The following is a 27,120-nucleotide window of genomic DNA, read 5'->3' on the forward strand; positions in this document are numbered from 1 at the left end:
CCTCATTGTCCTGGTGGTTGAAGTGTCGGCTCGACAGACCAATCATCTTAGACCGTCGCGTGAACGCACCAATCGTCTTGTCTCTTCTGCGCGGTTTCTGCATGCACCGAGAGGACAGGGCTTGAAGGACAAATATTGGGTACGCTGCTGTCATCCACAGCTCAGACGGGCCCAGCTGCAAGCATTGACACGAGGACTCAAGCCATGGTGTAAAAGGGTAAACTCTTTCTGTCTCTCTATCCTCATACGTAAGTATCTGCATACAGGTTTTCTTCTATTCGTCTGCTCTAACACCCATTACAAACCCAGGTGCGCCACTCGGCTAGCTGGCTTGCACCCTCCACAACTTCCAATTATTCCTGCAATGGTCTCTGGTATGTCCTATCAAGCCTTCTTGTTCTCGGTGCTTCCGAGTGCTTGCAGTTTCTTGGCGTGGAATTGCTGTCAAATGTCAGTCGTCACGATCAGGGAGATAAAGGAGGTCATTGGCTGAAGGAACCACTTACACCATCCACACCAGCCCCAACCAGCTTGAGCGGAATCTTTTGCAACAACCAAGGCACCGGAACATTGACACGGGTCACCTTGGCATCCTCATCTTTGACCTCTGGGTTCAAGAGGACATTTCTCGGAAGCAAAGGGTCGAAAATCGAGGGCCTTGCCAACCCGACCATATCGCAATCACCCCTCCTGAGCGCCTCCTCCATCCCAAGCCTGGTGGTGAAGCCGCCCGTAACCATCAATGGAATCCCGGCCAACTCCCGCTTGGCTACTCTGGCAAACTCGAGAAAGAACGCCTCTCTTTTCTTGGTGCTCTCGGCGAGCATCTCCCTCGGTTTTATATCCTCAAAACTGCCCCCGCTGATCTCGACAAAATCCAGCTCTGTCTTTGCCAGGAGTCGGAGCTGCTCGATGCTGTCTTCTTTGCCTTGCCTGTCGGTTTGCTGGTGATCCACGCTGTTTAGCTTGAGGCCTACGACGAACCCTTTGTATTCTTTGGTGGCTTCCCTCACGGCAGCGATGATCTCGAGGATGACGCGGGCTCGCTTGGCAGCTGTGCCACCGTAGGCATCGGTTCGCTTGTTGGAATGAGGGGAAAGAAACTGCGTGAGGAGGAAGCCGTGGGCGGCGTGGATCTGGACGCCGTTGAAGCCGGCTTTGGCGAGGATGAGGGCGGAGTGGGCGTGGTTTGTGATGAGGGATTGGATTTCGGGGATGGTCATTTCTCGGGGGTGGGCGAAGAGGAGGGTGCGGGCTATCTTTGGGAGGAGGCCGGGGCCTAGGTCGAGGGGAATGGGGGAGGGGGCCAAGGGGGGTTCGAACATGGAGCGAGCTTTGGAGGCGAAGCGGAGGAGTTGTTTGCCCGGGTGGATTAGTTGGACTATTACTGGGGATGGGGTGGTGGTGGAGGAGGCAGGGGGGCGGAAGGAAGCTGCCCAGGACTGGAGGGAGGAGAGGAGGGTTTCTTCGGGGAGGTTGGGTTGGTTGGCAAGAACGGCGTTGGTGGTGACTTGGAGGGGGTCGATGGCTACCGAGCCGGTGAGGATGAGACCCCAGGAGCCGGTGGACCAGGAGGAGGAGATGGCTTTTAATTGGGGGGAGGGGAGGTTGGTGGTGGGATCGGCGCAGTCTTCGAACATGGAGGCTTTGGCGAGGCGATTGGGGATGGTGAGGTTGGAGACGGGGAGGGTTAGGGGTTGGGAGATGAGGAGGTTAGGTGATGGAGGCATTTTGGGTGTTTCTGAAGGGGTGGAAGGAGCTTTGGTGAGTATTGAAGATTCAGGGGGTCAAAGCGTGATATCAGCATACGGTGGTGTGGTCTGGAGTCAGCAACAGGTGCAGCTATGCAGTGGGCATGGTGGTGTTTATACTTGAGCATGGAGGCCTTGGTTTGTCTACTTCCGTTGCCCAAGCGGATCATGCCCGTTTCCATGTTTCCCTTTTGACTTCACTGCCTCACTTCCATAAGGCACGCGTGTCACATTGGGTCATACGGCGGGCCTCGGTGTTGACGCTGGACCATCACCAAAGTGCCCGTTTAGCAGGGGTTTTCTTCGAGATATTTGTCAAACGGACAAACTTTTCCTTCTTGTCTAAGAAGTCACTCATCAAGGCTCCATATCTCGGACACATATGATGGTCAGGGTGAGGCATGGGGTCTCGCTTTGCTTGTGTAAGCCATCGCGCGCGGGTTCCGTTTTGGGACTAGCGGCTGTGCAACCCCAACCCTTGACACAAAGTCACTACAGCCACTTGTTGATGACAATGAGGACAATGTTGGGATGGTTACACCAGCGGCTTACAATTTCTAAGCCCAGTAATAAGTGCCGTTGGGGTTGGTCTTCTGTTCGGTCAGTACTGAATGCTGATGTTTCATCATTGGTGGTCTTGTCTTGTGCGGAGACTTTTATGTTTGGATGGAGCAATCTTCGCCGCTGATGAAGAACACCGAGGTTTGAAAGCGAGGTTGCGGATGTTTTCTTTATCACACTTGAAGGTTTGTACTCCGTCAAAGCTTGGTGCAGACAAATAGGGACACGCCTATTTGATGGCAGAGTGTGGGGGGTGGAGGCTTGTAGGGAAGGAACGTTCTCTTGATTACACCCCTTCCAGGCACTGTTAGTCCCCCCCCTGGATTCTGCATACAAAGATTGTCTTCTCGAATACCCTCTCTAACAGATGGCTGAACGGTGGTGGGACTGCTGAGGCTCTTGCTGCTTCATGTTGGGGGGTTATGAGGTAACCTGGTAAGTGGTCATGTTGGGGAGTGAAGGTGGGAAGTAGCGGGACCGGAGGTGTGTCAAGGCAAGTTCCAGTGAGGTGCGAAGGCAAGTTCAAGTGCTGTTAAGGGCAGTGGCGTGACTTCTGTTGATGCTGTGAAGGAAGGAGAGAATCTATCTTACACAACAGCTGAGCTGAGTGCCTTCCTTTCAGTCTGGTGTTGGCGGCAGTTGTTCTCACTGCTGCCTGTCCTTTCCTGTCATTACTTTTGCTGGTAAGGCAGTTGCGTCAAGCCAATGCAATGGGTCCTTGGCACGGTTGTCGTTGCTGTTGCTGTTGCTGCTGGAGTACTTGCAGCAGAGCAATCTTGAATTACCAGCAGCGGGTTTTGACTCGACAGCAACTTTGATTTGACCGCAGTTTTTCTGACAGCATTTTGGTTTACCAGCAACTCAACTGCTCTTGGCCCTGCCAGCAGAGAGCCATTGCAGCAAAGCTTTAGCTTTGGTGTTGGCCTTCCTCCCTGCCACTGGTGTGGTGCCGACTGATATCCTTTCGAGGCAGTAGTTTGTTCAGAAAGCACATTCAGGGGATCGCTCCGCCTTACCCCTTGCATTACTTGCCCTGCTTGTACAACGTCAGAAATGTTCCGGCTGTTTGATCCGACACAGTGGCTCTCCTCTCAGATTCATGGTGTTCCGGACCCTTGGCTAAATGACGCTTGATCACTTGAACCGGTACCCTTATTAACGGCTCATTGTCTACATGACACCCCCACATACCCCATCACCATAATATTCCTCGATTGGCCAAAATCTGAAGAAAACCCAATTGATAGTTGGAGAGCATCTTTTGCTCGTTCCTGTGGACTTGGCTCTGCACCACACAGCAGACAACAAGCTTTCGAGCTATATCGAACGTGGCCAAGCAAAAGTCATCACATCATGGAGTTTACTAGCTGACGCCTTTTTACAACCCTGAGATCAAATTCTCCCTTTGCACAATGACTCTTTTCAACCCTCCCGTTATGAGATCTGTGATGATGCTCACCGGGTAATTTCACCCGTGCAATATAGAAACCGGATGAGGAATTATGCAGCCATCGACTATCCTGGCCCCACGCAGTAGAGATTTGTCCGCTTACATGTTGCATGTAGGACTCGGCAGGTGAAGGTCTCGAAGGCTGTTACACATCGGATATCTTGTCTGCGCACCCGCCATCAAGGCTTCGCCAAGGAATACCACAACGCAGAGGCAGAGCCGCCATCTACACAACCACATGGCAGGATCCGGACCAGCCGCCGCTGCTACCCCACGAATGCCTGTTCATTACCACCCAGTACCGCCCGACTGGTTATACGCACATGAACAAGTACGGACACGGACAAACGCCACAAACACCGCAGCTCCCTGGCGCAGCCCGCAACTGATATTGCTCCTCCCGAGGAGCCGTCAGCTTGAGGACTCGGGGTTTACTCGGTCGGTACCATCGTGGAAAATCGGCCGAGATCCCCTGCTGTTCCCCTGAAAGGCGCGTTTCCCACGTTCCCGTATATGACACCAACAAATGACGCTGCACCTCGAGATTAATCTTCCGCAAATCTCCCCAGTTGCACACCACAGGATCGGCTCGCCCAGAACCACATACACTCTTGTTCCGGGCTCGTCTGTTGTTCCTCGCTCACAGCCTACGTTCCTTACCATCAACCCTGACCATGTTAATCTATTGACAACCGGCAAAACGCTTGAGTGATCCGATCCCAGTGCTCACAAGATCACAATCTCAAAAGGCAAGAAAATCAGATTTAAACATGGGGAGACCGCCATACGATCTAGTGGGAAAAGTCGCACCACTCCCATTACCAGTCTTTACCACGGACTCACCAGCCACCGCCTGTGGAAGCGGCCGACGAGGGCAAGATATCGGCTCATCCCGTCGATGAGTATATTTCGGGCTGCATTTTCCCAGATTCTCAAGCCATTCCCCAGGATCTTACCCCAGACGACAAGAAGCGAGTCCCGGAGATCTCCATCGGCGTCTGTGTCTGCCCCTGATTACAAAAGGTTTTGTCATACAGCTCGCCTGCATCACGTTACAAGTCACAACATACGCCGCAGATCTCTCGCCTGATGTTAACTCTCGCCCCCTTTTGCGCCCTGTTGGGCTTGGCGGCAACCTCATATGCCAACCCATTCGACAAACAAGACGCACTTACCGACTGCCTGGTCGGATCAGGCGTTCCAATCAATGCACCTGGTTCGGCCGATTGGAAGCTTGATTCTGCCCCTTTTAACCTGCGGCTCAACTACACCCCCGTCGCTATTGCTGTTCCAACAACAGCCAAGCACGTTCAAAATGCCGTTGCTTGTGCTGCCGAGCTTGGGATCAAAGCCAATGCCAAATGCGGCGGGCACAGTTATGCATCATTCGGTCTCGGTGGCGAAGATGGCCATCTCACGATTGAGATGGACCGAATGAACAAGGTTGTCCTGGACAACAGCACCGGCATTGCAACGGTCGAAGGTGGCTCAAGATTGGGCCACGTTGCCTGGGAGCTCTACCAGCAAGGTAGGAGGGGCTTCAGCCACGGCACATGTCCAGGGTGAGTTGTAATTTCCATTACATTGAATTCAGTTGACAGAATAGTGGGGCTAACCAGAAAGATAGGGTCGGAGTGGGAGGTCATGCACTTCACGGTGGGTATGGTATCAGCTCCCACACCAAGGGTTTAGCTCTTGACTGGATAGTTGGGGCCACCGTTGTCCTCGCCAATTCGACAATTGTCAACTGCTCCAAGACGGAGAATCCGGACTTGTTTTGGGCCATCCGTGGTGCAGGATCCTCCATGGGCGTTGTCACCGAGTTCAGATTCGACACCTTTGAGGTGCCTGAGAAGGTTACCTACTTCATTGCGCCAGTACAATGGCCAACAGAGGCCAGAGCTTTGGTTGGTGTCCGAGCCGTTCAGGAGTTTGCCAAGACTATGCCAATGGAGTTGAACATGCGTTTGTTCATCGCCAAGCGCTTTATCAACCTGGAGGGTCTGTATTATGGAGACAAGGCAGGCCTGCAAGATGTTCTCGCACCTTTGCAAAAGATAACCAACGCAACACTCGCGGTGGCCACAACAGGTGGCTGGCTGGATCAAATCAAACACTTTGGCAACGGAGTCAACATTGATCAGGGGCACAATCTCGCGCAACATGAGACTTTCTACTCGACCAGTCTTTACACCAAGGCTTTGAGCGAAGAGAAGCTCGAGCAGTTCGTCAGCTACTGGTTCAAGCAGGCCAAGTCCAATCCTAGGGACTGGTATGTGCACATTGACTTGCACGGCGGTGAGAACTCGGCAGTCAGCTCTCAGGATGACGATTCAAGTGCCTATGCACACCGAGATTATCTTTTGATGTACCTTCTGTACGACCGCATAGACAAGGGCACATATCCCGCCGACGGCCATACCATCATGAGCAACTTTGCCCGCAACATCACCGAGGGCCTGCCCAAAGAGGACTGGGGAATGTACATCAACTACCCTGACTCCAGGGGTCTTATGGACCAGGAAACAGCGCAGGTCAATTACTGGGGCAAGAATCTACCGAGACTCCAGGCAATCAAGAAGGCCGTTGATCCGAACGATGTCTTTCATTACCCCCAGGGTGTCTTGCCAACTACTGATGCTAGAAGTCTTTGAGCGAGACCTGACATTGGTGGAAAGGACTAACGGTGTAAAGTCAGGGAGATACCCTTGTATATATGAGGAATGGGATAGATGAAAGATTCATTCAAATAAACGCGCAGTTTTCAATTCCAAGGATATCAAAGCATCTGCTCCAAGCGCCTTACAAACTAGCAATCTCACATCATGTTTAGAACCAGCCAAACACCGAAGCTAATGAATGCGACCTTCACCAAGCTTCTTTCTAACCTTTCACTGCCGCTAGTCACTTCAGTCAAAGGCCCTCTAGGGCTTGCGACGGTCCTCACTGTTGTCTCATTTCCACCCACAAACGCCCTAGTCACATTCATCCTAGCAACCCACCCCTCCAAAAACCCCTTCACAGCCCAATACGCCGGCTTCCTCTGATAATCCTCCGTCCAAAGACACGCATCGCCCTTCCCTGGAAACGTCCCCGGCACCCAGCTATACCGATCCGTAAACTGCCACACCGTCACCCCGACACACCTCTCTACCTCGAGACACGCCCTCACTGCAACAACATAATCATTTGCCTGCTGCTCCACCGCCAGCTCACTCGCAGTTTCCACATCCTCTTGCGCCACATCCAGCTCCGTCCAGGCGACATCCACCCCCAGATCAGCAAACCTTTGCAGAGTTGCTATCAAACTCTCCACGCTCGGCGTCTGGCCAACTGTGAAGTGAGCCTGGAGTCCCACGCCATCAATTTTAACACCTTTACTCTGAAGCGACTTGACCAGTTCAACAGCGGCGGTTTGCTTTTCTGGTGCGGTCTCAAGGTTGAAGTCGTTGTAGTAGAGCTTCGTCTCTGGGGGCGCTACCTCCCTTGCAACCTCAAAAGAATGAGCGATATACTCCTCCCCCAACACCTCGAAAAACACCGAGTTGCGAAATGTTCCGTTTTCGTTTAGCGCCTCATTGACGACATCCCAGGCGTAGCAGGCACTCCCAAAGTGGGAGATTACCGAGGTGATGTGTGTTGTGATCAACTGTCGTAACGTGTCTGGTGTCCATGATGTGGAGGAGACAAAGGGGGGGAGTTGGGAGTGCCAGGTCAGTGTGTGACAACGCAAGAGGTGGTTGTAGCTGTTGGCAAGGGAGGCGACTTGGTCAGAGGCGTTGAAGGAAAAGTCGCCTGGTTGGGGCTGGATGAGACCCCATTTTTGTGAGTTTTCTGGGGTGAGCTGGCCGAATTCGAGGGGGTTAGAGAGGATGTTTTGGTAGGTTGGGTCGGCGAAGTTATTGGTTTCGGTGGCAGTGCCAAAGTAGAGTTTTCCGGCGGAGAGGAAGAGGGAGTGTAGGCCGGTGGAGGGGGGTTCGCGGTTGGATTGGGCGATTGTCGTTGTTGCCAAGAGGGTGCTGGTGGTCAGGAGGACGGATATTCTTGTCATGGTGATTATGGTGAGTGTTAATGACTCGCAAGCCGTTTGTGACTTCTGTTTTCAAATGTCAAAATGACAGCTTCTCTGTATTTTCACCTGTTTTACACTATCGCTAACAATTAACTGTCGTGGACAACTCGAGGGGTGAGCCCGGTTCTTGTATGTGTGCCGCTTTTGATGGGCAGAAGATCTGGGGTATTTTCATGTTTGATTCGGCCGATTTCCGGATTTTTTGACAAGTTTAATTCACCTTTCTGGTCACTCGTTTGATCTCCATCTGGGGCTGTGTTTACCTTGTCGGCGCCAAGTGAGCGCTCAGGACAATGCTCAGGCCATCGACGTTTCAGACGAAGAAGCAGCGCCTGAAGTCACGCATTTGGCAATTCAATGCTTTGAAAGCAATGCAACAGACCACAAAACTTCATATATCACTGTTCCAGCTCAGTAATCACCAGCAACCCATTGTTTCACATGTGTGAGAGCTGTAGTTATGGCCTCTGAAAAGAAGAAGCAAAAGGGACTCTAACCCTCTATACCTTTTTAGGGGCAAAATGGTTTCAGGTAACGAAGTCTCTTTCACTAGACTTTGCAGTACAGAAAAACATATTAATGCCTTGCGGCTGGTTTTTTCCTATTTTTTCTTCTTTCCTTTTCGTCATTAATGCTCCGTTTGATTATTGGCAGTTCCAGGTTTCCAGAGACTTTGCCATGATCTGATGATAACTGGTTACCCCTGAACCCCTTTTTACGCCTTATCAGCCCGCAGTCTGCAACCAAGGTACCATGGGCATCCATTGGCCAATGGATAATATCTTGCATCAACCACCACCCACTTCAACTGCACTGTGTCGACTGTTAAAGATGTGCAGGTTCCCCGCTGCCAAGTTGGACTGTGCCACAGCTCGGTTCCATCCCCGTCCTTTCCACGGAAGTATCGCGCCATTCGATAATGGAAGAAAGGTGCGAGTAGCCGAGCGAACATGCATGCGGTTTGGGGGTCGGAGCTCAATCAGGACGATAAGGTGCTCTCGAATGTGGGCACCAGTTGGTTTGAGAAGCCGATTGGTGGGGGAGGGGATAAATTGCGTACGAGATGCATGTGCTGTCGCGCAATCCGGACCAACGCCCGGACGCCTTGTCTTAAACCGGTGTGCGGATGTAACGACGGCAGGGCTAGCGCCCGGTGGGATTCTCACAAGGTCAAGCCCGTCACCTGCCACATGAGCGAGGAGGTTTTATTCTAGAACTGTTGTTCACCTTCTTTCCCGCACCACCTCGCCTGTCGATCATCAACAGCACAGCAACAATGACCGAGGAAAAGGCAGCATCTCCAGCCCCCGAGGCGGCCACCAAGGCTCAATCACCGCCACCTGCCGCTGCTTCGTCACCAACCCCAGAACCAGCCCAGCCAGAGCCTGCCCATATTCAAGCTGACGATGAGGAGCCTGATGACACTGATGCGGACTCGTCGTGGGGAGAGGTAGGATATCGGACCGTCTCTGGTCACATTCTATTCCTTTTGCTGACAAGTCACAGGACGCCGTCTCCTCGACTGCTAGCATCTCTAGTTCCATCTTGGACTACAGAAAAGAGAACGGGCGCACTTATCACGCCTATAGAGACGGAAGTTAGTGGCAGCCAAGTCATGTGACAGGTGGAGAACACTAGTCGTGATAGTGATACTAACACAGTGTAACAGAGTACCTGATCCCCAATGATGAACAAGAAAACGAGCGTCTTGATTTTCAACACCATCTTTGGTATCTGACTCTCGATGGTCGGTTGGGATTCGCTCCTCCCGCTCATCCTGAAGCCAAATTTGCTGGTCGGGTTCTCGATGTTGGCACTGGTACAGGTATCTGGGCTATTGATTTTGGTGATGAGCATCCAGATGCCCATGTTATCGGCGTCGACCTCTCACCGATTCAACCGAGCTTGTAAGCGCCTCGGTTTCTTGCAATGGAGACAGAATTATAGGCAACTGCTGACATTGAGTTTCCACTACAGCACACCTCCCAATGTCCACTTTCAAATCGACGATCTGGAGGACGAATGGACCTTCTCACAGCCATTTGACTACATTCACGTTCGCGCCATGTCCGGTTCAATCAAGAACTGGTCTGCGTTTCTTGAAAGATGCATCGAGTATGAACCCCACCCAAAATCTTTCTCAATTGCTTCTGACATGCGAAAATAGAAACTTGAAGCCTGGCGGTTGGCTCGAAGTTCAAGAACCGGGCAGACCCATTGCCGACGATGACACATTCCCCCCTGACTGTGCTCTCGCCAAAGCTACCGCTCTTTTTGCTGAAGGTCTCGCAGCAGCAGGCTCGCCGCTTCTTGACGTCTTCACTCTCAAGGACTTGTTTAACGGAGCGGGCTTTGTTAGTTACGATGAAAAGCGGGCTTATTGGCCCAGCAACCCTTGGCCCAAAGACAAGAAGCTCAAGGAGATCGCCATGTGGTCCAACACAAACCTCTCCGCCGGCGTTGAGGGTTTCTTGATGGCGGTGGCGACACGCTTCTTGGGCTGGAGTCTGCCTGAAGTCACTGTTCTTTCTGCTCAAGCAAGAGCTGATCTCAACGACAGAAGAATCCATGCCTATTGGCCAGTGTAAGTTTGCCTGATGGTGGCTGTTGATTTGGTTCAAAGCTAACAAGACTTTGCAGCATCTCTGCATTTGCGCAAAAGCCCGAGTGAAAAACATGAGGATGTAGCTTGCTTTTTGAATACCCATTATGTACCTAAATGCTACCATATATCTAACGTCTATTAAGCATTACCATCGTGTCATTAGTCGTCGTTCCCAATTTTGAATCCCGCCCCCAGTGCCTATCTTCCAACAATTGAAATACCATGCCAGCTTTTCCAACCTTTGTTGTCTCAACCTATACAGCAGATATATGGCTCATAGTCCGACCCAACGCTGCCTCCTCCCGCTGTCCTTCAGTCTTGAGTGCTGCGGAAAACTTGCTAGCAGCACGAATCTTATCACCATAAGCAACAAAACACAATGGAACGGCTGCCAAAGCTGCACTGATACCAGCAAGCAACGCACAAGACTTGGCAATACCCAAAGCCTTGAGCATATCTTCGATAGCGAGTGGGAGGAGAGCACCAGCAACACTACGCGTGGTGCCCAATGCCGCCAGGGCAGAGGCAGAGTAGATACCATACGCATCCGCAACGTACTAATCTTGATGAGTAAAAAGCCCAGGATGCTTGTGAAAGTGAGTACTCACGTTGATCATTGCTACCCACATGATATTGTAAGCAATTCCATAAGGCACAGTTGCGACAAAGGGGACCGCCCAATGCACATCGGACCGAGCAGACAGTCCAATCCACAGGATTGAGATGACGAAAAACGGGCCTCCAATGCAGGCCAGAGGGAGGCGGAAATACTCTGCTCTCTTTGTAGGGTGTTTGGCGCTGAGCCGAAGAGTGACTGGGTCGCACCACCAGCAGATGAAGCAGCCGATGATAGTTCCAAGACCAACTTAAGAAATGATAAGCTTTGTGCTAGGTAGGTACTGAAAACAGTAGTTGGGAGGAGCACTTACTGATCGTAAACAATAGCCCTGAAACACCAGGACTGAATCCGTACACGCCCACGAAAATAGCGTAATAGATCTGGACCATCCTGTGACCGGTTGTCAGTATAATTCAACGCATGAGGATCCTGCCGACGTACATGTAGAACACCGAGTAAATAAACCCGATGTAAAGAGATGTGAGAACCACCACCATCTCTCCACATAGCAACTCCAACGGGCGCAGCAAGGTTGTTTTCTACCCCTATTTGTCAGCCCCATTCCCCTTAATCCTCTCAGGGATACATGTCACAAACTCACCAAAGTGACAAAGACACTCTTCTGACTCAACTCCGCCGGCGCCACCCACCTCCTCCCATCCTCCCTCGGCTCCTCCTTATTCAACCTCCCCGCCTTCCTCTTCAAAATCTTGGCCGCCAACGTCTCAGGGATGGCCAACACTGAAGCCAGCGTGACTCCCGCAAAGATCAACGCGATCCTATTTCCTCGTCAGCCCCCCTCATCTCCTTTTACCCATAATTTCTGAAAGTACTCACCAAAAAACCCACCTCCACCCCAAAATCCCTCCCACAAAACCCCCCAAAACTGGCGCCCCCAAAGGCCCCACAAACGTAGAAGCACTCCAAACCATCAACATCCTTCCCCGCTGTACCTCATCCCCAAAGCAATCAGCTATAACCCCCCCAAACACACTCAACGGCGGACTCCCAAAAGTCCCGCACAAAAACCTCATCAACAAAAAACTCCACCAACTCGGCGCAACAGACGCCCCGGCCGTGCTAGCCACAAACAATAAGAAACCCGTCACAAGAATGGGTTTCCTCCCGTAGGTTTCGGACAAGGGCGCAAAAATGATAGGCCCGAAGCAGAACCCCATCAGGTAGAGCGAGGCAGGGAGGACAGATTGGGGGCCGACGGGGACGTGAAATTCAGCAGAGAGGAGGGGGAAGAGGTTGGCCGAGGCGATCGTGGAGCCCATTGTTGAATTGAGGCATGTGAGGGTAGCGCAGAGGAGCAGGATTGATTTCTTTTTCTGTTTAGAGGGGAGGAGGTATGGTTAGAAGAGCAAAGGGGGAGAAGAGAAGGAGGAGGAGGGATGACGAACCATGGACCAGTTGTAAGGGTTCTCGGGGTCGTTAGGAGAGAACGACACAACAGCGTATTCTTGCTGGTCGGGTGGTGTTGGTGAGGAGGCGTTGTCGCCATGGTTGGATGCCAGCGAGATGGTATCATGAGTGCTGGAACCGCTAGAGGAACTACTGCTGTTCACCACCGGAAAAGGCGTAACCTTTTCCTCCACCTCTGCTTTCTCCATCGTTGAAGCTGGGGCGTTCCAATATTAAAATAAAAACCAAAGCAAAGCAAGTTGAATTGCCCAAAACAAAAACACCTCCAAAAAAAAAAAAAGAAGTTACGGTTGCATATATGTAACAAGACACAAGCACAACTTGTAAAACGAGAGCACGAAATTAATAAAAAGTCAAGACCAAGAGTCGTCAACTTGCCTGAGGAGTGGGTGAGTGTCTGGAAATAAAAAGGAGACACCAACCTGTCCCTATTTAAAGCCATAGCACCATGCACTCCGCATTTTCATTCTCCAACCATCCGGGACGGAAGCTAAAAACCAAGGCCCATCAGTCTAGTCTCCTCGTTCTCCAGAAATACAATGCAGTGACTCAATTTTCCGGGACTCCCCCTGGCCTTCCTGTTCAAGCATGGAAGCAAAGCTGGTAAGCGGTCCCGGTTGCCCCTAGCCAGGAAGAAATTTCATTGCTATCACGGGACAATGTAGTATCGTAACGTCTGAGCACCGGAAACAAGCCGTCTCCTCTGCTGCTTGGTCCCGGTCCGATGACGGCTACACTCCCCGCCGGCCGGTGGTGCCCTTCCGCCGACCAGGGGCCATTAGCAGTCTGGGCGGTCGTGGGAGGTGGGGTCTTGAAGGAACCGCATCCCCGGAATCACCTAGCAGGAGGGAAGTTCCACAGGTTCAAGGTGAGATGATTCGTGGAACGTGGGATGGGAACAAGGACTCGGGCAGACAGGGTGCGGTACCCCCAGAGATCAAAGATCGAGTCCAGCCACGAAACTCGAGACGGGTCTCGAGTCACTCCAACGTGTGTTGGCATCGGGCGTTCCTGAGCTTGTGGACTCGCATGTTACTAGGCTGCTAGCGAATTAAAAAATGTTCTACGAATACGAACGTAGCGGTCACAGAGTTGAAGGAAGCCGCGGCATATGGGTCAACTTATCCGGAATTAGTCCTGTTGCTTTCCGTTAGTCATGACGATCATCCTGTGGGTTGGGTGACCATGGCCTCGAACTCGACCTTGGCGTTTTCTGGAACTCAATGCAAGTTTGGGACCTAGCGGCTGCTGAAACTGCCCAACCTCCAACGGTAATTGGCGTCTCGATCTGAGCCCACCAGGTGGATGATGTTCAAGGCTGAAGTTGATAAACAGCCCGATTTGGAAGGTTTTCAGAGTGCACTTACACCAGAAAAGTGGGTATCTCTGGTCCGAAGTAAACCATCTGAGGTCCATTGGCAGCGCGAGCTTCATCAAAGGATGAAAAGGTCCTGTGTTTGTTTGGTGTTGAGGTTGTAGGTAGACCCACGAGCCCTGGGTCTGTTGCGTCATCAGACCACAGGGGAGCTATTAGAGCCACAACGAAGGAGCGGTGAAAGATGTATGGATGGGACGAATTTCGATGCTTGATGATGTCCTTCTTCAATCTTCTCAGGACCTTGAGGCTAGAAACCCGTAGCAGAGTCAGCGAAGAGTTCACAGTGAGAAACGCACAATATTTCCCCAGTCATGTGCAGAACCAGCCAAGTTTCCCATATTGCAGATAAATCCCCGGCAGGCTGTTCCTCTTTGCGCTTCCGATTGGCCCCAAGTCTGCGCAAATGGTCACCTGCCATCCTGATATCACCCAATATTCGGCGTAAACCTGGCTGGCCGACCGGCATGCCATCGGAGGGGCACCAAGCGTGCTGCTCTCGAACTCCGATATCGTTCCGCTTCAGCGCTTTAGCCATCAGAGAATCTCTTCGATGTTCCGTGTCTTCAAGGGCGTATCACTGGGTTCGACAGACCGCCAGTTGCGTGAGCAATGACATTACACCAATCCCCCGCCAAACTGTCTCGATCAATCCAGGCCACCCTTCCAGAACTCCAGTCCAAGGCTCCTGTGCAGCAAATGAATAGTCATGACTCATGGGAGGTGCCAAAAATGCAAGGTAAATATAATCTGTATGTCTTGTTCCTAAACGGGTTAAATAATCCGACCACCAAACCGTCACCCTCCATCTCACTCAACTCCCTCAAACGCCAAACCCAGCCAGGTATCATATGCAAAAAGACCACGACACCGCTATTACGATGCGTTCCCACGTTGCTGCCACAGCCATAAAACCCCAAAACGCAGTCATCTTCTGACTCCGTGATTGCGCCTTTGTATATCGACCACATCCAAGATAGAGGGGTAAAAAACGGGGTTGAAAGGGGTATCTCATCCAAGTCGGAAACCATGCAGAGCTATGAAACAATAGAAAGAAGTCGGTTGTAAAGCCTCAAAACGAGGTTGATCAGTAGAGCGACAATGCCGACCACGGCATAAATCTGGAGGAACTCAAACTTGTAACGAGTGCGAACCTCGGTCTCGAGAAAGCCTTCCTGGTTCTTGTTGGCAGCGGTGGGCGGGCTCGCAGGGAAACGACCAGTGGAGATGTACTGCTCCATCAAAACATCCTTCTCATACCACCGCTCCCGGAGCCACACATCGAACTTTTCGGCGCTGTCCAGGGGAATATCCGCAATACGGAATCGACGCCAGTAGAGGTTAACTGACTTTGGAGGTTGGCCGCGGAAGTAGGTACCTGAGAGAGTAAAAAGCTGCTCGCCGAACTTCCCACGACTATGACAAAGTGACCTGTCAGAGACACATCACACTCTCCACATAAGGGCAATGGAAACTTACGGTACACCTTCGTATGCCACAGTGCAATCGTATACATACTCCACAGTGCCCTTAAGTTCGTTCAGGCAAAAGAAACTACCAGTGCTTCTCGGGAGAAGCATGTGCTCCGGGTCCTTGACTCCAATTTTCTCGGCCCACTTCGCAGACTTGTTCCTTCCATTTTGCGATGCGTTTGTGCCTTCGGGGAAGAGCAGGAGCCACATTGGGTTTAGGTATTTCGTGCCATCGGGGGTTGTGTTGTATGTTTTGAGCTTGCCGAGACGGTGGGCCAGGCGTGGCTGGTCAACAGCCATCTTCCGGGACATAAAGATGAAGCCATAGAAAACCATGCCAAGTCCTGCGATAGGAATGTATTTGAGTGATTCCTTCAAGATGATGTAGACATAGCCATGCATCTGAGGGCTATTAGCGTACCCGATCCACCACAGATATAGCCAGTCAGTGTAGATCTGTGCGTTGCGGTTAGTCAGTCTGGCAACAGCGCAACAGGAAAAGACACTCTACCTGATGGTTGGCAATCATCACCATGCGCTCTGGAAACGAAAACTCAACCCTGCCATCCTTCGTTTTCTTGATCTGATCTGCCACCGAGGCATCCCCGCTTATGCGTATGGTGGTGGGGCCCCACCAGTTTGTGGAAGTTGTGATCAGCAGCCCAAAAGACTGTTTCGTCAAAGCCATATAGGAGTAGTAGATATCGTGGTCAACGTAGTACAGCGGCGAGCCGATCAATTGTGTAAGATGGATACTGCAAAGACCTTAGTTAACGACGAGCTGGAGGAAGGAGATGAAGTGACGAGACCTACGCAATACAGCCAGCCATAAAATAGACGAAGAATGAGAAGCCTCTCAAGAACTGGACCAATTTCCCGTGCTTTTCCTTTCCAGACGGATGGGCTGGAGCAACGGCCGAGCCCGCCGCTTTGGTATTAACCGTCATTGCTAGGTCCCGCGACGGCGGGCGAGTTACAACAATGTGTTGGACTTATCGGCGGTGCGGAGCGCGGAGAGGAGCTGGAATACGCTGAGATGGCAGTTTTCTCGAAGCTATTTTATGGGTGAGGCTTGTGCGAGGCAGCAACAGGTGCGAAGGTTTACGATCGTGGGAGGGTAAACGTAAAGGCAAGGTTGACGGCAAGGCGGGCAGGTGATAAGCGATACGAGGGAGCTGATGCGGGAGACGGTTAGGTCAGGCTGGCGAGCTGTCGAAGCCACCGTTGTTGTTGGGCTAATAAGGTGGTTAGTCGTAGCTCATGAGGCGCGGCCGGATGCAGTGCGTGCGGCGTGAAGGTTTCCCGAGACTCCGACCCAACTGGCTGACATGGAAGTCTACCTGTCGAACAGCTTTTCGCTCAGTTGGGCTTGAAGACATCGTCAAAGGGCCGAGGTGTTGAGATCGGAGCACACGGGATTCCCCGTCCTTGATGAAACATTGCAACTCCATTCAGGGTGCCTATCCGAGGCTGCCATAGGTGTCGTCATGTGTGCACGCGCATCCCACCTCGTTTGTGGCTCTGAATTCCGTCCAGGCTCCAGCAGCTTGGATGCAGTCGCCCTGCCAGCCCACAACCAGCAACCTACACTAGGCGAGCTGGGCACCTGCCTGCGGGTGGAAGATCAGTAAATGCCGGCTCCGACCCGAGGAGACAGTAGCTTGGTTGGAGCTAGGACCAACGGCCAAGCCGCCAGCGGGGCCACCGGCAATTCTGACGTTTTCCATTGGTTGAAGATAGTGTAGCCCCATAGTATCCTTATCGATACGGATAACGATGTCATCCTCCCGGTCCAAGTGCTCCCCAAAGAACCGAAGTTCTTCATGGACCCTGAGTGCATGAACGAGTGCTCAAAGCCGCCGACATACACCCACTAGCTTTGGCCATTCCCTCTGTCGACTCTAAACTCGTCTTCGGGTAACAAGATTTCCCAAAGCCACAGCGCAGCTGGTTAGTCGGCCAGTCGAACATGTCACCATGTCGAGGTTGTGTTGCCCTGCTCAAGCCTTCGCCTTGCTAAACACAACCAGCAAGGTGACCAATATCACCCGATGCAGACTTAAACTTGCAGCCCAACCATGGCGGGCCTTTTCCGTCTCAACAAACCGGAGGAAGATTCTTGACGTCTCAACCTTGAGTAATCGCATTGTCCCTCACTACCAGCAAACGAAGACGGCGTCGCTCCTCGCCCTGCACTGGCCGGAGCCACCACGCAACATCCTTCTCATGCCCAAGTTGCACGCTCCTCACGTTACCGTCTCGGCCGTCGAATTCGCAAAGCACATCCACAACAATTACCCCGGGCTCAACCTCGTCTTCGAGAGCCATGTTGCTCACACCATACACAAAGACTTGCCATTCCCCATATATTCGGCCGCTCCTGCTGATGCTACAGCACTGTATGCCGACAAAATCGACCTGGTTACCACTATGGGTGGTGACGGCACCATCCTACGCGCCGCAAGTCTCTTTTCAAGCCACTTCGGTGTGCCACCAATCCTGGCTTTCAGTATGGGCACCCTTGGGTTTCTCGGCGAGTGGAAGTTTGACGAATATAAACGAGCTTTTCGAGAATGCTATATGAGCGGTTGCAGCGTCTCAACCGAGGATCTTGGGGATCCTCATACCCGAACAGCTACCACCAGGGCCATCGATGGTCTGCCAGACCCCGAGGGCTGGGATAGTGTACGGGGGAATGGAAAATGCATGGGCTTGAACCGTACCTCCAAGATCCTCCTCCGAAACCGACTACGAGTTGGCATCTACGACAGCGAAGGCCGCAACATCAACGAACACATACTACCTACATCCACAGCTGAACCATCCTTGGGTCTCGAGGGCGAACCAGTCTTTACTGCGCAGTCTTCCACGGCTGGTGCAGCAGGAGGTAGGGGCGGCAGCTCACCATATTTGCACGCTATCAACGAAGTCTCGATCGATCGTGGATCGCATCCTCATCTCGCCATCATTGATATATTTGTCAACGGCCATTTCCTTACCGAAGCTGTAGCAGACGGTATCCTTATTAGCACCCCTACAGGATCGACAGCATACTCTCTCTCGGCCGGCGGCTCGATTGTTCATCCTCTTGTGAAATCCCTTCTTATCACACCTATTAGCCCGCGAAGCTTGAGTTTCCGCCCTTTGGTCTTGCCACTGCATACCAAAGTGGTGTTGAGACTCAGCAAGCGGAACCGAGGCAGAGAGTTGCCGGTCTCGATCGATGGGAAACGACGCCTAGGGGTGACGATTGGCATGGAGGTCCGAGTGGAAGGGGAGAAGCTGGAGAGAACCGAGGATGGGTGGAAGGGTGGTGTTCCTTGCGTGATTAGAGCATCGAACAAAAACGACTCGGAAGGGTTCGGAGAGGACGATGACTCATGGGTTGGAGGGTTGAATGGGCTGTTGAAGTTCAATTATCCTTTCGGCTCAGGCTCCTAGCCTTGTTGGAAGGAGCTTAACATTTCGAGGATTGTACGTGTGTATGTTGTACGACAAAAGCGAGCATGTCATTTGGGTAGGGATAGGGATGGCGAGCGGTATACGGGACCGGGTCGGCGCGCTTTGTATTGTCATTTCCTTTGCATTTAGGGGCTTTGCATGGCATTTGATATGAACACTTTTGATACCCTTCAATGATAATATCTCTACTGTCTACACTCCTTTTTTCTCCTGCACTGGTTAATCACCCAAATTCCCCCCAAAAAAATATAAGGACCAACAAAAGATATCGTCGCCTGCAGGATTCGAACCTACGCTCCCGAGGGAACGCCCTATGCAGCTGTATGGATAGATTCCATACTTAGCAGGGGCGCGCGTTAACCACTCCGCCAAAGCGACTTATTTTCTTGTTGAATGATGAGTCGATCTATGAATTCATGAAGGATGGTCCACAGCTGGGGTGGACACCGTCAACGTGGCTGCGTGTAAGTTGTGGTAATGGACAAACAGCCGAAGCGATTGGCAGGGACAATGTCACCAAATTGTTTGGCAGTCACCCCGCCCCGGATTATCGCCATTTGGATCCGGAGACTCGCTCCAAGACGAAAAGGAGAGCTTGGTCCAAGTGCGAGGTCGTCAGGTTAGGCGTACGGCACAGCGCCGAATGGTTGGCTTGCCGTTGCATTGGTCATCGCCGGCCGAATTTACCTCCGTCCATCTCCGGCCATGCCCGGCAGGGGTCCTAACTTATAAGCTGCATCTGCCGCGTTCACAAGATGATGCAAAATAGCACTTCAATTGAGAGACAAAAACAAACTTAAATTCTTCCCTCAAAATGGCCACCCCTATAACCCTCAACCGTAACTTCCCTCCCACCCCTAACCACGTCTGGTCCCCCTTCGTCAACAAACTCGAGCTCCGCCTCCGCCTTTCCTCCATCCCCTACACCACCGCCTCCGGCTCTCTACCCCAATCCCCCAACCGGAAAATACCCTACATGTCCTACCAGCCCTCCCCAAACCACATCCCCGAACTCCTAGGCGACTCAACCCTTATCACTAAGCGGCTCATATCCGACCACCTCCTCCCCGACCTCAACTCTGCCCTTTCCCCGGCAGAAAAAGCCCTTGACCTGTCCATTAGAGCACTACTGGAAGATAAACTCCAGTTCTTCAACACCCGCGAGCAATGGGTCGACAACTACTACCCCATGAGAGAAGGAATTCTCGGTCAGGGAGGAGCGGGTCTGCCATGGGTGATGCAATGGCTTATAGGGGGGAAGATTTACAAGGATATCATCCGGACGCTCTATGGGCAGGGGACAGGGAGGTACTCTTCTGACGAAGTAAGGGTGTTGAAGGAGGAAGTGTGGGAAGCTATAAATGCTTTTGTTATGGAGGGGAGGAATAAAACTCTAGCCCGGAGGAGGGGGAAAGGGGATAATAGTGACGATAAGCCGTTTTGGGTCTTGGGAGGGGAGGGGCCCACGGAAGCGGATTGCACTTTGTATGGCATGGTTGCGGGGAGGTTGATGTGTAGCAGGTGAGTTTCGTTCTGTGTCATTGAACTGGATGGATATGGCTGACGGCAATATGCAGCGCTGCTCCTGAGACGGGGAGGTTGGTGAGGGGTTATCCTGCGTTGGTGGAGTACGCGAGGAGGATTCATGATCGATACTTTGAGGAGTATGATCTTTGGGAGGAAGAAATCTAGGTTTGTCAGATACAATGAGGGTAAAAGGAGAATATATGGTAATGGAGTTGGAAAAAGAAACAAAAGGGAATGCCCAATAACAGGATTGAACTGTTGACCTTCGCATTACTTGGTACTGTTTCCAGTATTAGTACGACGCTCTAACCAGCTGAGCTAATCGGGCTACTGATTTGAGATATTTTCCTTAAGGAAAATAGTGCACATGAGCAATAGTCGACACAGGAGCTGCGTACAACGCATAGAACACGTTTTCGTTAGGGTTGCCAACACACATGACCGTCTCATGTAACTTGGGATGCAAATAAACATACAGATTTTGTCTTGCAGTGGCCCTCCTATAGGTCTGCATCAAGAGCAATAACGTTGGCCGAGACAAATCCCGTAACAAACAACCGCGCCTTGCTCTTGCCGAGAGAGATGAGGACAGCAGCACTTGCGCTCCTGATCCTGCTGCTGTCATCCTCAAAGATCACCCTTGTCTCCCACTGCTGCGCCTTCACACCTGCTGAAGGCTTGGTATAGAAGACTTTGACAGGGTCCTTGCCAGCTGGGTCTCTGGAAGTCTCGGCGAGAGTAGCAGCCTTTGAGATGCCTGGCAACAAGAAACCACTGCGGTCATCCGAGGGGCTTGTGGCGAGAGGGTCCTTGAAGTAGCTGGGGTTGTCGACAACAGAGTCAACCTCGAGCGTGTCCAAAATGGTAATGTTGTAGTTTGAGCTACCCTTGGGTGGGAGCTGAGCAATGTGAAGGGTGCCGCTAGCTGCTTGTGCGATCAAGATCTCGTCTTCGGTCCGGCCGTGGCCAAGACCGTTGTTGTTGTGAACTCCGGCAAGGGCTACACTGGCACTTAGACCAGCGTCTGATGTCTTGACTGGGCTCAAGGAATCGAGCTTGATATGCACAGTGTCTGTCCACTTGGCTCCGTAATAGACATCCTCCAACATGCGCATGATGCTATGGCCGGTGTAGTAATGATCGTTCGTGGCATAGACAGAAGTCGGGCTGGTGGCATAGACATCATTTGGCGTCCGGATCAGAGGGTGCCAAACAGACCGGATATGTCTGATCGTGTTGGTGCCGATCTTGTGGTGGAAGAGTTCGATTTGGGACCTTGCCTTTGCTTCTTCGCCTTCCGCGGTAGGGGTGGGGTCAGGAAGGTGGTTGATGGCAAAAATGTAAACGGCCTGACCAGTGGGCAATTCCGGGTCGTCGATTACATCAATGCCGTGGGTGATGAAAGCACCGTCAAAGTTTTCGAACTTGAGCCGTCGTGATTCAAGACCCTATATAAGGACGGTCAGTTGTGTTGTGACAAGTTGTTTGAGGTTGGAGCTCACCTTGGGATCAATCACATGGATGGAACCTCTGCTCTCGGCGGCCAGCTTGGGATTATCCAAGTTTCCAAGCGGGGGAAACCACTGAAACCGCGTACTAGGATCATCTTCGCAGGCTGTGAAGAGGAGACCGCTCGGAACATGGTGGTGAAGATCCTCGCAATGCGTTGTGTCAGGAATAGAGGTCACTTGCTGCGTGGTGCCTATATCACCCGCAGGATAGCTTCGGAAAACGCCCAGAACAGTCACTGCACGTTGAATCAGAGGGCCTAGGGCGTAGAACTGGTAAGCGAGCAGAGCCGCAATGATAGAGTATACCGCTGACCTCATTGTGCCGGATTGTCAAGAAACATGAGGTTGAAGGAGAGAAAGAGACCTTTCTTCCAAGCGATTCTTGATGTTGGGCACGTCCAGTACTTCTGGCGTCATTCCACTGCCTCGGCATCATCCATGTCCACGCGGGGTAGGTCACCGAACATCTTTGTTGGCGACTCGCAGTTGTCGGGGAACCATTTCCGGATCTTGACGAATTAAGGTCGCCATTGCCCGTTTACTTCAACGAGGGACCCAAAAGTCAACAAACTGGAAAGCGAATCGTGGCACCTGGAAGCGAGACCTGGACTCCTCGATTGCGGGGTAGTGGAACAAGATGATGATGGCTTATGTAGGATGTTAGCGCACGGGTATGCAGTCAATATCTGTAGTGTACGGTTAGACTCCAACGACATGTGTGTGCCTCACAGTCACACAATACAAGACTGGGTATTCCAAAATCGTGATTATTAGTCAAATGCCTTCTTTTTTTTGTTCAATCCTTTGGAATACCACAATACTCGGAGCTTATGGATCAGTCAGGGACAACATGTGGTGGCCTAAGGATCCCTGTACTCACCACCTCTCCACCCACCGAAGCTGCCCCACCTCGGAGGCTTGGTCTTGGCAGTCGCCCCACGTTGGTTGCCCGACATTCATTCACCACCATATCAGTTCCTCTGTTGGTGCCTCGCAGGAAAACAAATGGACATCTCTATCAGCATCGCCTCACGGATACGCCGCCAGTTCTCCTTCCTACTTGAGCTCGATCTTCACGCTACATGGCAGACAGAATTTCTGACACCGAGGCCCCCTCGGGGATAACAGCCTCGCGTCTTTTGGACCAACTCGAGTCGCCCCTGTTTGGCAAGCTACCTGCCGAGTTGCGAGCTGTCATCTATACCGAGATCTTTGGCGGTCAACGCATCCATCTAAATTTCACAACTCACCCCATTCGCGCTGACAGGGTAGGTCTCAGGAAGCGCTGGCGCCACGCCATCTGTGAGGAGCCAGTTGCTGGCCCCTTCAGCGAGGTTACATCACGCCAGCATCACTGCTTTCTTGCCAGTCGCCGACGAGTGCTCGATATCAACCTTCTCTTCACTTGCCAGCGAGTGTAAGTCTTTGCTGTACAAACTCTGGGTCAGGTAAACTAAACTGCATGTAGATTTGAAGAAGGGATTCCCATACTGTATCAGTCCAATACCTTTCACATCGTCAACATTGGCACCGAGAGGCTTCCCTCAGATGATCTACGGAGCCTTCAAGTAAAAATACCCAAGAATTGGGGGCTCATCAGATCCTTGGAGTTCAAATGGGAAGTGAACATCTTTGATCGGAACCACCCCAGGTTTGTTCCGCATCATTGGGGGCGTGATGGCTACGAAGCATTCTGGGACGGTCTCGCCGATATGCCATTGCTGTCTCAGCTGCGTATTTCCATCATCATGCCGCAAATCCTCATGCTCGCGTCGCCTGAGGAGCTTCGAAAGCTTTATTTTGAGCCTATAACGCGCCTCAAGCATTTACGGATATGTGAAGTGATCCTACCGAGATCGTACAGCTCGCATTTTGGCATGAGCCCGGAAGATCAGCGCCTTCCTATTGATGGAGATGGCAATTACCGCATCAGCTGGGCCACTGTTGATGATGGACGTCCACTGGCTGCTGCAGCTGCCAACCCTGCGTCCATTCAACTCCTGCGAACAGCTACTTCCCACACCCTGTCAGCACCTCCAGGCTGGTCATGAGGATTCATCTCTGGTTTATTTGAACGGAAACTGCCGAGACCACTTCAAGACTATATATGCACTGGGTTCCCGGTGGACACTCCGTAATCCAATCACCATCTGCTTCGGCAAACCATGATGCATCCATCATGGACTGATGTGCAAACTTCGGTGGCTCAGCCGCAACGACCCAGTCTTAGTGGAGGGTTGGAAGGAATGTGCCGCAAAAGCCACTCATCACCTTTTTTCTACGGCCCAACCAAGACATATCCCGAAGCCAGCCAAGACATATCCCGAAGCCGACTCCCGAATCTGGTCTGGAGGAGACTTATAGAGTACTAAGGAAATATCGAACCGATGCCAGAGAGCACAATGACACAAAATCCGGAAATAATGCAGCTGTGATCTTACCCTGGTCCTACTCTGTCTTACAGGATGATACATAAGACTCGGTGGTTGCGATGCTGCTCAGCCTTATCGCCAGCCGATGTAACCTCAACCCTCGGGCATGCTCTGAATAGGGCAAGCTCATTTACCGAACACTTTTCTGCAGCTCCCCGGTCTCATTATGAGTGGCTGAAAATACGTCTGCATCCCGAGTCCCTGCAGAATGTGGACAACCCGGACTCAGTCTCATTGGCCTGGCACGTCTGGCTGTGTCCAAGACAGCGGCAGCCCTGGTGCTGACTGCACAGTACGGTCTGGGCATGTTGAGGATGGTTAGCTGAGACAAAGCTAGAGTCTCTAGTAGGCATGTTTCTTCGTTCCATAAATACTGCGCCGTCACCATGGCTGGCCGGTCCATCATATCTCTTCACCCTCTACTCAACTACCAGTCAACATGTCACGAAACTTGGCAGAAAGCATCCCCTTAGTGAACAGGCTTTTTGCCTTGCTCGAGAGCTATTGGCAACAGCAACTGGACCCGGCTCTCCCCACACCACCAGCTGAGATCAAGGCCATCGTCCCGACCCAGCAATCGATTCTCAAACACCTCTCAGAGAGAGAATATCTGAAGCAGTTGGCACCCAAGTCTGTCAAGGATGCCCCGTTGTTGTCATTTGACCCAGGTGTTTTTGACAATGAACTCCTGAAGTTGAAGCTTTACTCTACTGTCGACCCTAAGGATCCCTCCCACGCCAAGGAGCCCGAAGGCGACATCGTAGAGGGCACTTACATGGGGACTCAGATTGCTCTAACCCAAGCATACGCCAAAATCGAACAAACGTGAGTCTCTCCTCAAACGAGAATGTCCGACAGATACTCACACCATGTCCTAGATTTTCTGCGCTGTTCGATGTTCTAGGCATTGAGCCAACACTGCCTCGGTATATCCCCCTCGAGGAGCAGAAGAAGCTCTACAACTACTCGGCGTACCCCAAGAATGCGGATGGAACGCCTGCGCAGTATCCTCCCCACCTTCAGACGATCCCTCCGGAGCACAGTTACACACCTTTTGGTATCTTCAACGCGATTGGGCTCATTGAGACTCAAGTGATTCTCAAGAAGATCACACCAACAGAGGATGGTCTGGTTGGCAAGACGAAAGAGTGGCTGCTTGAGAAGGCCAGGGCAGCAGCCTTTGGAGGCGATCCTGAGAAGGGAATCAAAATCCAGGACGTTGTTGACTACAACAAATACCACCGCAAATTCGGCACTGATATCAGCAACGGCGGGAATATCGGTCTTTTAGACGACTGGTACAGCGATCGTCGGTTTGCTGATCAGCAGTTCACTGGAGTCAACCCTACCACCATTACCAAAGCCTCGCCAGCATGGATTGCCGACTTCACCAAGGCGGCCAAGGATGGTGGGTACAACAAATGGCTAGACTTCTTCGCCAAAGTGGACAAGTCTTCCCTATTTGTGCAGGACGGCAGTTACTTTCGCAAGGCTTTTGGCATCTCAAATCCAGAACAGGTGCTCCATCATAAACAGCCTGGAAGCGATGACAACTGGTGTGTCGGGGCAGTGACCCTGTTCCAACTTCATGATGACGGCAAGCTGCACCCCATCGCCATCTGCCTTGACCACAAGGGTTCGATGGAGAAGTCCACCACCATCTTCAACAAACGCATGACACCATACGACTCAACCGCCGGTGAGAAGGAGGATTGGCCATGGCGATACGCCAAAACAGCCTCTCAGGTTACCGACTGGATGCGCCATGAGCTTGCCGTGCATCTTACGTTGTCTCATCTTGTCGAAGAGTCGATCATCGTCGCCATCAACCGAACCATTCCGATGGATCATCCCCTGTACCGTTTGTTATTGCCTCACTGGTACAAGACCCTCTCCCTCAATGCTGCTGCTCGTGCCAGTCTTGTACCCCAGGTAGTAGCGGACATCGTCGGCGTGACTCCAGACCAAGCCTACAGTTTCATCCGCGACGCCTATGACACATACGATTTCGTTGGCAGCTATGTTCCCAACGATCTCAACCGGCGTGGCTTTCCCAACACACAAGAGGGACTCAACCACACTCGCTACAAAAACTACCCCTATGCCAAGAACATGCTTGCTCTCTGGCACGTTCTGAGAAACTACGTCAACTCCATGCTCAAAATCTCGTTCCCCACGGATGAAAGCATCGCAAATGACAAGTACATCCAGGACTTTGTTAAAGAAGTCAAAACAGCCGGCTTCATGCCCTCTTTCCCGGAGCTCAAGACGCTCGATGCCCTTGTCGACGCTGTCACCATGTGCATTCATATCGCCTCCCCTTACCACAGCGCTGTCAACTACCTGCAGAACTTCTACCAGGTCTTTGTTGTCTCTAAGCCCCCATGCTTGTGTAAGGAGCCCCCGACCACAATTGGGCAGCTCCTCCAGTTCAACGAGTCGGACTTGGTGGCTTCACTTCCTATCAACAGACAACGGCAGTGGCTTCTGGCTGCACAACTGCCTTGGCTGTTGAGCTTCAAGGTGGATGATGAGAGGAGCTTGCTCAATTATGCGGCCAGCCAGTGGAATGTGTACCGGTACAAAAAGGGGGCTAATGAGCTGAAAGTTAAGGAGGCGAGCCAGAAGTTGTATGAAGACTTGCAGGGACTGCAGAGGGTCTTCTTTCACAACAGCACGGGAATGGATAAGGGGAGTATTCCGTATATGGTGTTGGATCCGGGGTTGACGGCTGTTTCTATTCTTATCTAGTGTCAAACCGTGTGTTGAGAGGGGGGATATTCCACAGACTGTTGTAGGATGCTGGGTTATTTATGATGAGTGACAGGAGTTTACCAGGCACAAATGATACGACA

General features: G+C 51.9%; 13 protein-coding genes and 2 non-coding genes across 15 annotated transcripts; 9 read left to right on the forward strand and 6 right to left on the reverse strand.

The window, feature by feature from the left end:
• Positions 1–210: 210 nt before the first annotated feature.
• Positions 211–2,093, reverse strand: QC761_204270 (uncharacterized protein). The gene is made up of 2 exons (XM_062876154.1): positions 507–2,093; positions 211–441 (listed from the first exon to the last, which is right to left on the reverse strand). The coding sequence occupies exons 1-2, from the start codon at positions 1,728–1,730 to the stop codon at positions 385–387; spliced, it is 1,281 nt and encodes a 426-aa protein (XP_062734724.1). The 5' UTR covers positions 1,731–2,093; the 3' UTR covers positions 211–384.
• A 1,042-nt stretch (positions 2,094–3,135) lies between these two features.
• QC761_0035710 (uncharacterized protein) lies at positions 3,136–4,151 on the forward strand (the record flags this gene model as incomplete). The annotated part of the gene is made up of 2 exons (XM_062872315.1): positions 3,136–3,774; positions 3,947–4,151. Exons 1-2 carry the CDS (start codon positions 3,725–3,727, stop codon positions 4,149–4,151), a joined length of 255 nt encoding a protein of 84 aa, XP_062734725.1. The 5' UTR covers positions 3,136–3,724.
• A 700-nt stretch (positions 4,152–4,851) lies between these two features.
• On the forward strand, positions 4,852–6,416 carry QC761_204280 (uncharacterized protein; the record flags this gene model as incomplete). The annotated part of the gene is made up of 2 exons (XM_062876155.1): positions 4,852–5,324; positions 5,390–6,416. The coding sequence occupies 2 exons, from the start codon at positions 4,852–4,854 to the stop codon at positions 6,414–6,416; spliced, it is 1,500 nt and encodes a 499-aa protein (XP_062734726.1).
• A 164-nt stretch (positions 6,417–6,580) lies between these two features.
• On the reverse strand, positions 6,581–7,813 carry QC761_204290 (uncharacterized protein; the record flags this gene model as incomplete). The annotated part of the gene is made up of 1 exon (XM_062876156.1): positions 6,581–7,813. The coding sequence occupies one exon, from the start codon at positions 7,811–7,813 to the stop codon at positions 6,581–6,583; it is 1,233 nt and encodes a 410-aa protein (XP_062734727.1).
• A 1,150-nt stretch (positions 7,814–8,963) lies between these two features.
• On the forward strand, positions 8,964–10,576 carry QC761_204300 (uncharacterized protein). The gene is made up of 6 exons (XM_062876157.1): positions 8,964–9,284; positions 9,341–9,431; positions 9,504–9,741; positions 9,812–9,949; positions 10,002–10,418; positions 10,475–10,576. Exons 1-6 carry the CDS (start codon positions 9,111–9,113, stop codon positions 10,503–10,505), a joined length of 1,089 nt encoding a protein of 362 aa, XP_062734728.1. The 5' UTR covers positions 8,964–9,110; the 3' UTR covers positions 10,506–10,576.
• A 117-nt stretch (positions 10,577–10,693) lies between these two features.
• QC761_204310 (uncharacterized protein) lies at positions 10,694–12,674 on the reverse strand (the record flags this gene model as incomplete). Its single annotated transcript, XM_062876158.1, has 7 exons — positions 10,694–10,996; positions 11,048–11,304; positions 11,369–11,448; positions 11,500–11,597; positions 11,660–11,837; positions 11,896–12,392; positions 12,465–12,674. 7 exons carry the CDS (start codon positions 12,672–12,674, stop codon positions 10,694–10,696), a joined length of 1,623 nt encoding a protein of 540 aa, XP_062734729.1.
• A 646-nt stretch (positions 12,675–13,320) lies between these two features.
• QC761_0035760 (uncharacterized protein) lies at positions 13,321–13,998 on the reverse strand (the record flags this gene model as incomplete). Its single annotated transcript, XM_062872316.1, has 2 exons — positions 13,321–13,502; positions 13,854–13,998. The coding sequence occupies 2 exons, from the start codon at positions 13,996–13,998 to the stop codon at positions 13,321–13,323; spliced, it is 327 nt and encodes a 108-aa protein (XP_062734730.1).
• A 900-nt stretch (positions 13,999–14,898) lies between these two features.
• QC761_204320 (uncharacterized protein) lies at positions 14,899–17,005 on the reverse strand (the record flags this gene model as incomplete). Its single annotated transcript, XM_062876159.1, has 4 exons — positions 16,147–17,005; positions 15,845–16,088; positions 15,341–15,789; positions 14,899–15,277 (listed from the first exon to the last, which is right to left on the reverse strand). Exons 1-4 carry the CDS (start codon positions 16,278–16,280, stop codon positions 14,899–14,901), a joined length of 1,206 nt encoding a protein of 401 aa, XP_062734731.1. The 5' UTR covers positions 16,281–17,005.
• A 305-nt stretch (positions 17,006–17,310) lies between these two features.
• Positions 17,311–18,774, forward strand: POS5 (NADH kinase pos5; the record flags this gene model as incomplete). Its single annotated transcript, XM_062876160.1, has 1 exon — positions 17,311–18,774. The coding sequence occupies one exon, from the start codon at positions 17,311–17,313 to the stop codon at positions 18,772–18,774; it is 1,464 nt and encodes a 487-aa protein (XP_062734732.1).
• Positions 18,775–19,064: 290 nt separating this feature from the next.
• QC761_0035790 lies at positions 19,065–19,173 on the forward strand. Its single transcript has one exon. It is a non-coding gene; the product is annotated as a tRNA-Ser (tRNA).
• Positions 19,174–19,520: 347 nt separating this feature from the next.
• QC761_204340 (uncharacterized protein) lies at positions 19,521–20,610 on the forward strand. Its single transcript, XM_062876161.1, has 2 exons — positions 19,521–20,316; positions 20,373–20,610. The coding sequence occupies exons 1-2, from the start codon at positions 19,610–19,612 to the stop codon at positions 20,485–20,487; spliced, it is 822 nt and encodes a 273-aa protein (XP_062734733.1). The 5' UTR covers positions 19,521–19,609; the 3' UTR covers positions 20,488–20,610.
• QC761_204350 (uncharacterized protein) lies at positions 19,840–22,648 on the reverse strand. The gene is made up of 2 exons (XM_062876162.1): positions 21,825–22,648; positions 19,840–21,770 (listed from the first exon to the last, which is right to left on the reverse strand). Exons 1-2 carry the CDS (start codon positions 22,149–22,151, stop codon positions 20,823–20,825), a joined length of 1,275 nt encoding a protein of 424 aa, XP_062734734.1. The 5' UTR covers positions 22,152–22,648; the 3' UTR covers positions 19,840–20,822.
• QC761_0035820 lies at positions 20,558–20,650 on the forward strand. Its single transcript has one exon. It is a non-coding gene; the product is annotated as a tRNA-Ile (tRNA).
• On the forward strand, positions 22,607–23,884 carry QC761_204360 (uncharacterized protein; the record flags this gene model as incomplete). Its single annotated transcript, XM_062876163.1, has 2 exons — positions 22,607–23,250; positions 23,302–23,884. The coding sequence occupies exons 1-2, from the start codon at positions 22,916–22,918 to the stop codon at positions 23,882–23,884; spliced, it is 918 nt and encodes a 305-aa protein (XP_062734735.1). The 5' UTR covers positions 22,607–22,915.
• Positions 23,885–24,704: 820 nt separating this feature from the next.
• Positions 24,705–27,016, forward strand: QC761_204370 (uncharacterized protein; the record flags this gene model as incomplete). The annotated part of the gene is made up of 2 exons (XM_062876164.1): positions 24,705–25,090; positions 25,144–27,016. The coding sequence occupies 2 exons, from the start codon at positions 24,705–24,707 to the stop codon at positions 27,014–27,016; spliced, it is 2,259 nt and encodes a 752-aa protein (XP_062734736.1).
• Positions 27,017–27,120: the final 104 nt, after the last annotated feature.

The sequence above is a fragment of the Podospora bellae-mahoneyi genome, chromosome 2, assembly GCF_035222275.1.
Source record: "Podospora bellae-mahoneyi strain CBS 112042 chromosome 2, whole genome shotgun sequence".
NCBI lineage: Eukaryota > Fungi > Ascomycota > Sordariomycetes > Sordariales > Podosporaceae > Podospora > Podospora bellae-mahoneyi.

Bases quoted from the DNA above. Each gene is read 5' to 3' on its own strand.
- QC761_204300 (XM_062876157.1), top strand. From the start codon at position 9,111: ATGACCGAGGAAAAGGCAGCATCTCCAGCCCCCGAGGCGGCCACCAAG. The intron at 9,285-9,340 runs GTAGGATATCGG...GACAAGTCACAG, and splicing joins CGGACTCGTCGTGGGGAGAG to GACGCCGTCTCCTCGACTGC. The intron at 10,419-10,474 runs GTAAGTTTGCCT...AAGACTTTGCAG, and splicing joins ATCCATGCCTATTGGCCAGT to CATCTCTGCATTTGCGCAAA.
- QC761_204340 (XM_062876161.1), top strand. From the start codon at position 19,610: ATGGCCACCCCTATAACCCTCAACCGTAACTTCCCTCCCACCCCTAAC. The intron at 20,317-20,372 runs GTGAGTTTCGTT...GGCAATATGCAG, and splicing joins GGGAGGTTGATGTGTAGCAG to CGCTGCTCCTGAGACGGGGA.
- QC761_204270 (XM_062876154.1), bottom strand. From the start codon at position 1,730: ATGCCTCCATCACCTAACCTCCTCATCTCCCAACCCCTAACCCTCCCC. The intron at 442-506 runs GTAAGTGGTTCC...GACATTTGACAG, and splicing joins TTGGGGCTGGTGTGGATGGT to CAATTCCACGCCAAGAAACT.
- QC761_204350 (XM_062876162.1), bottom strand. From the start codon at position 22,151: ATGAGGTCAGCGGTATACTCTATCATTGCGGCTCTGCTCGCTTACCAG. The intron at 21,771-21,824 runs GTGAGCTCCAAC...GTCCTTATATAG, and splicing joins TCCATGTGATTGATCCCAAG to GGTCTTGAATCACGACGGCT.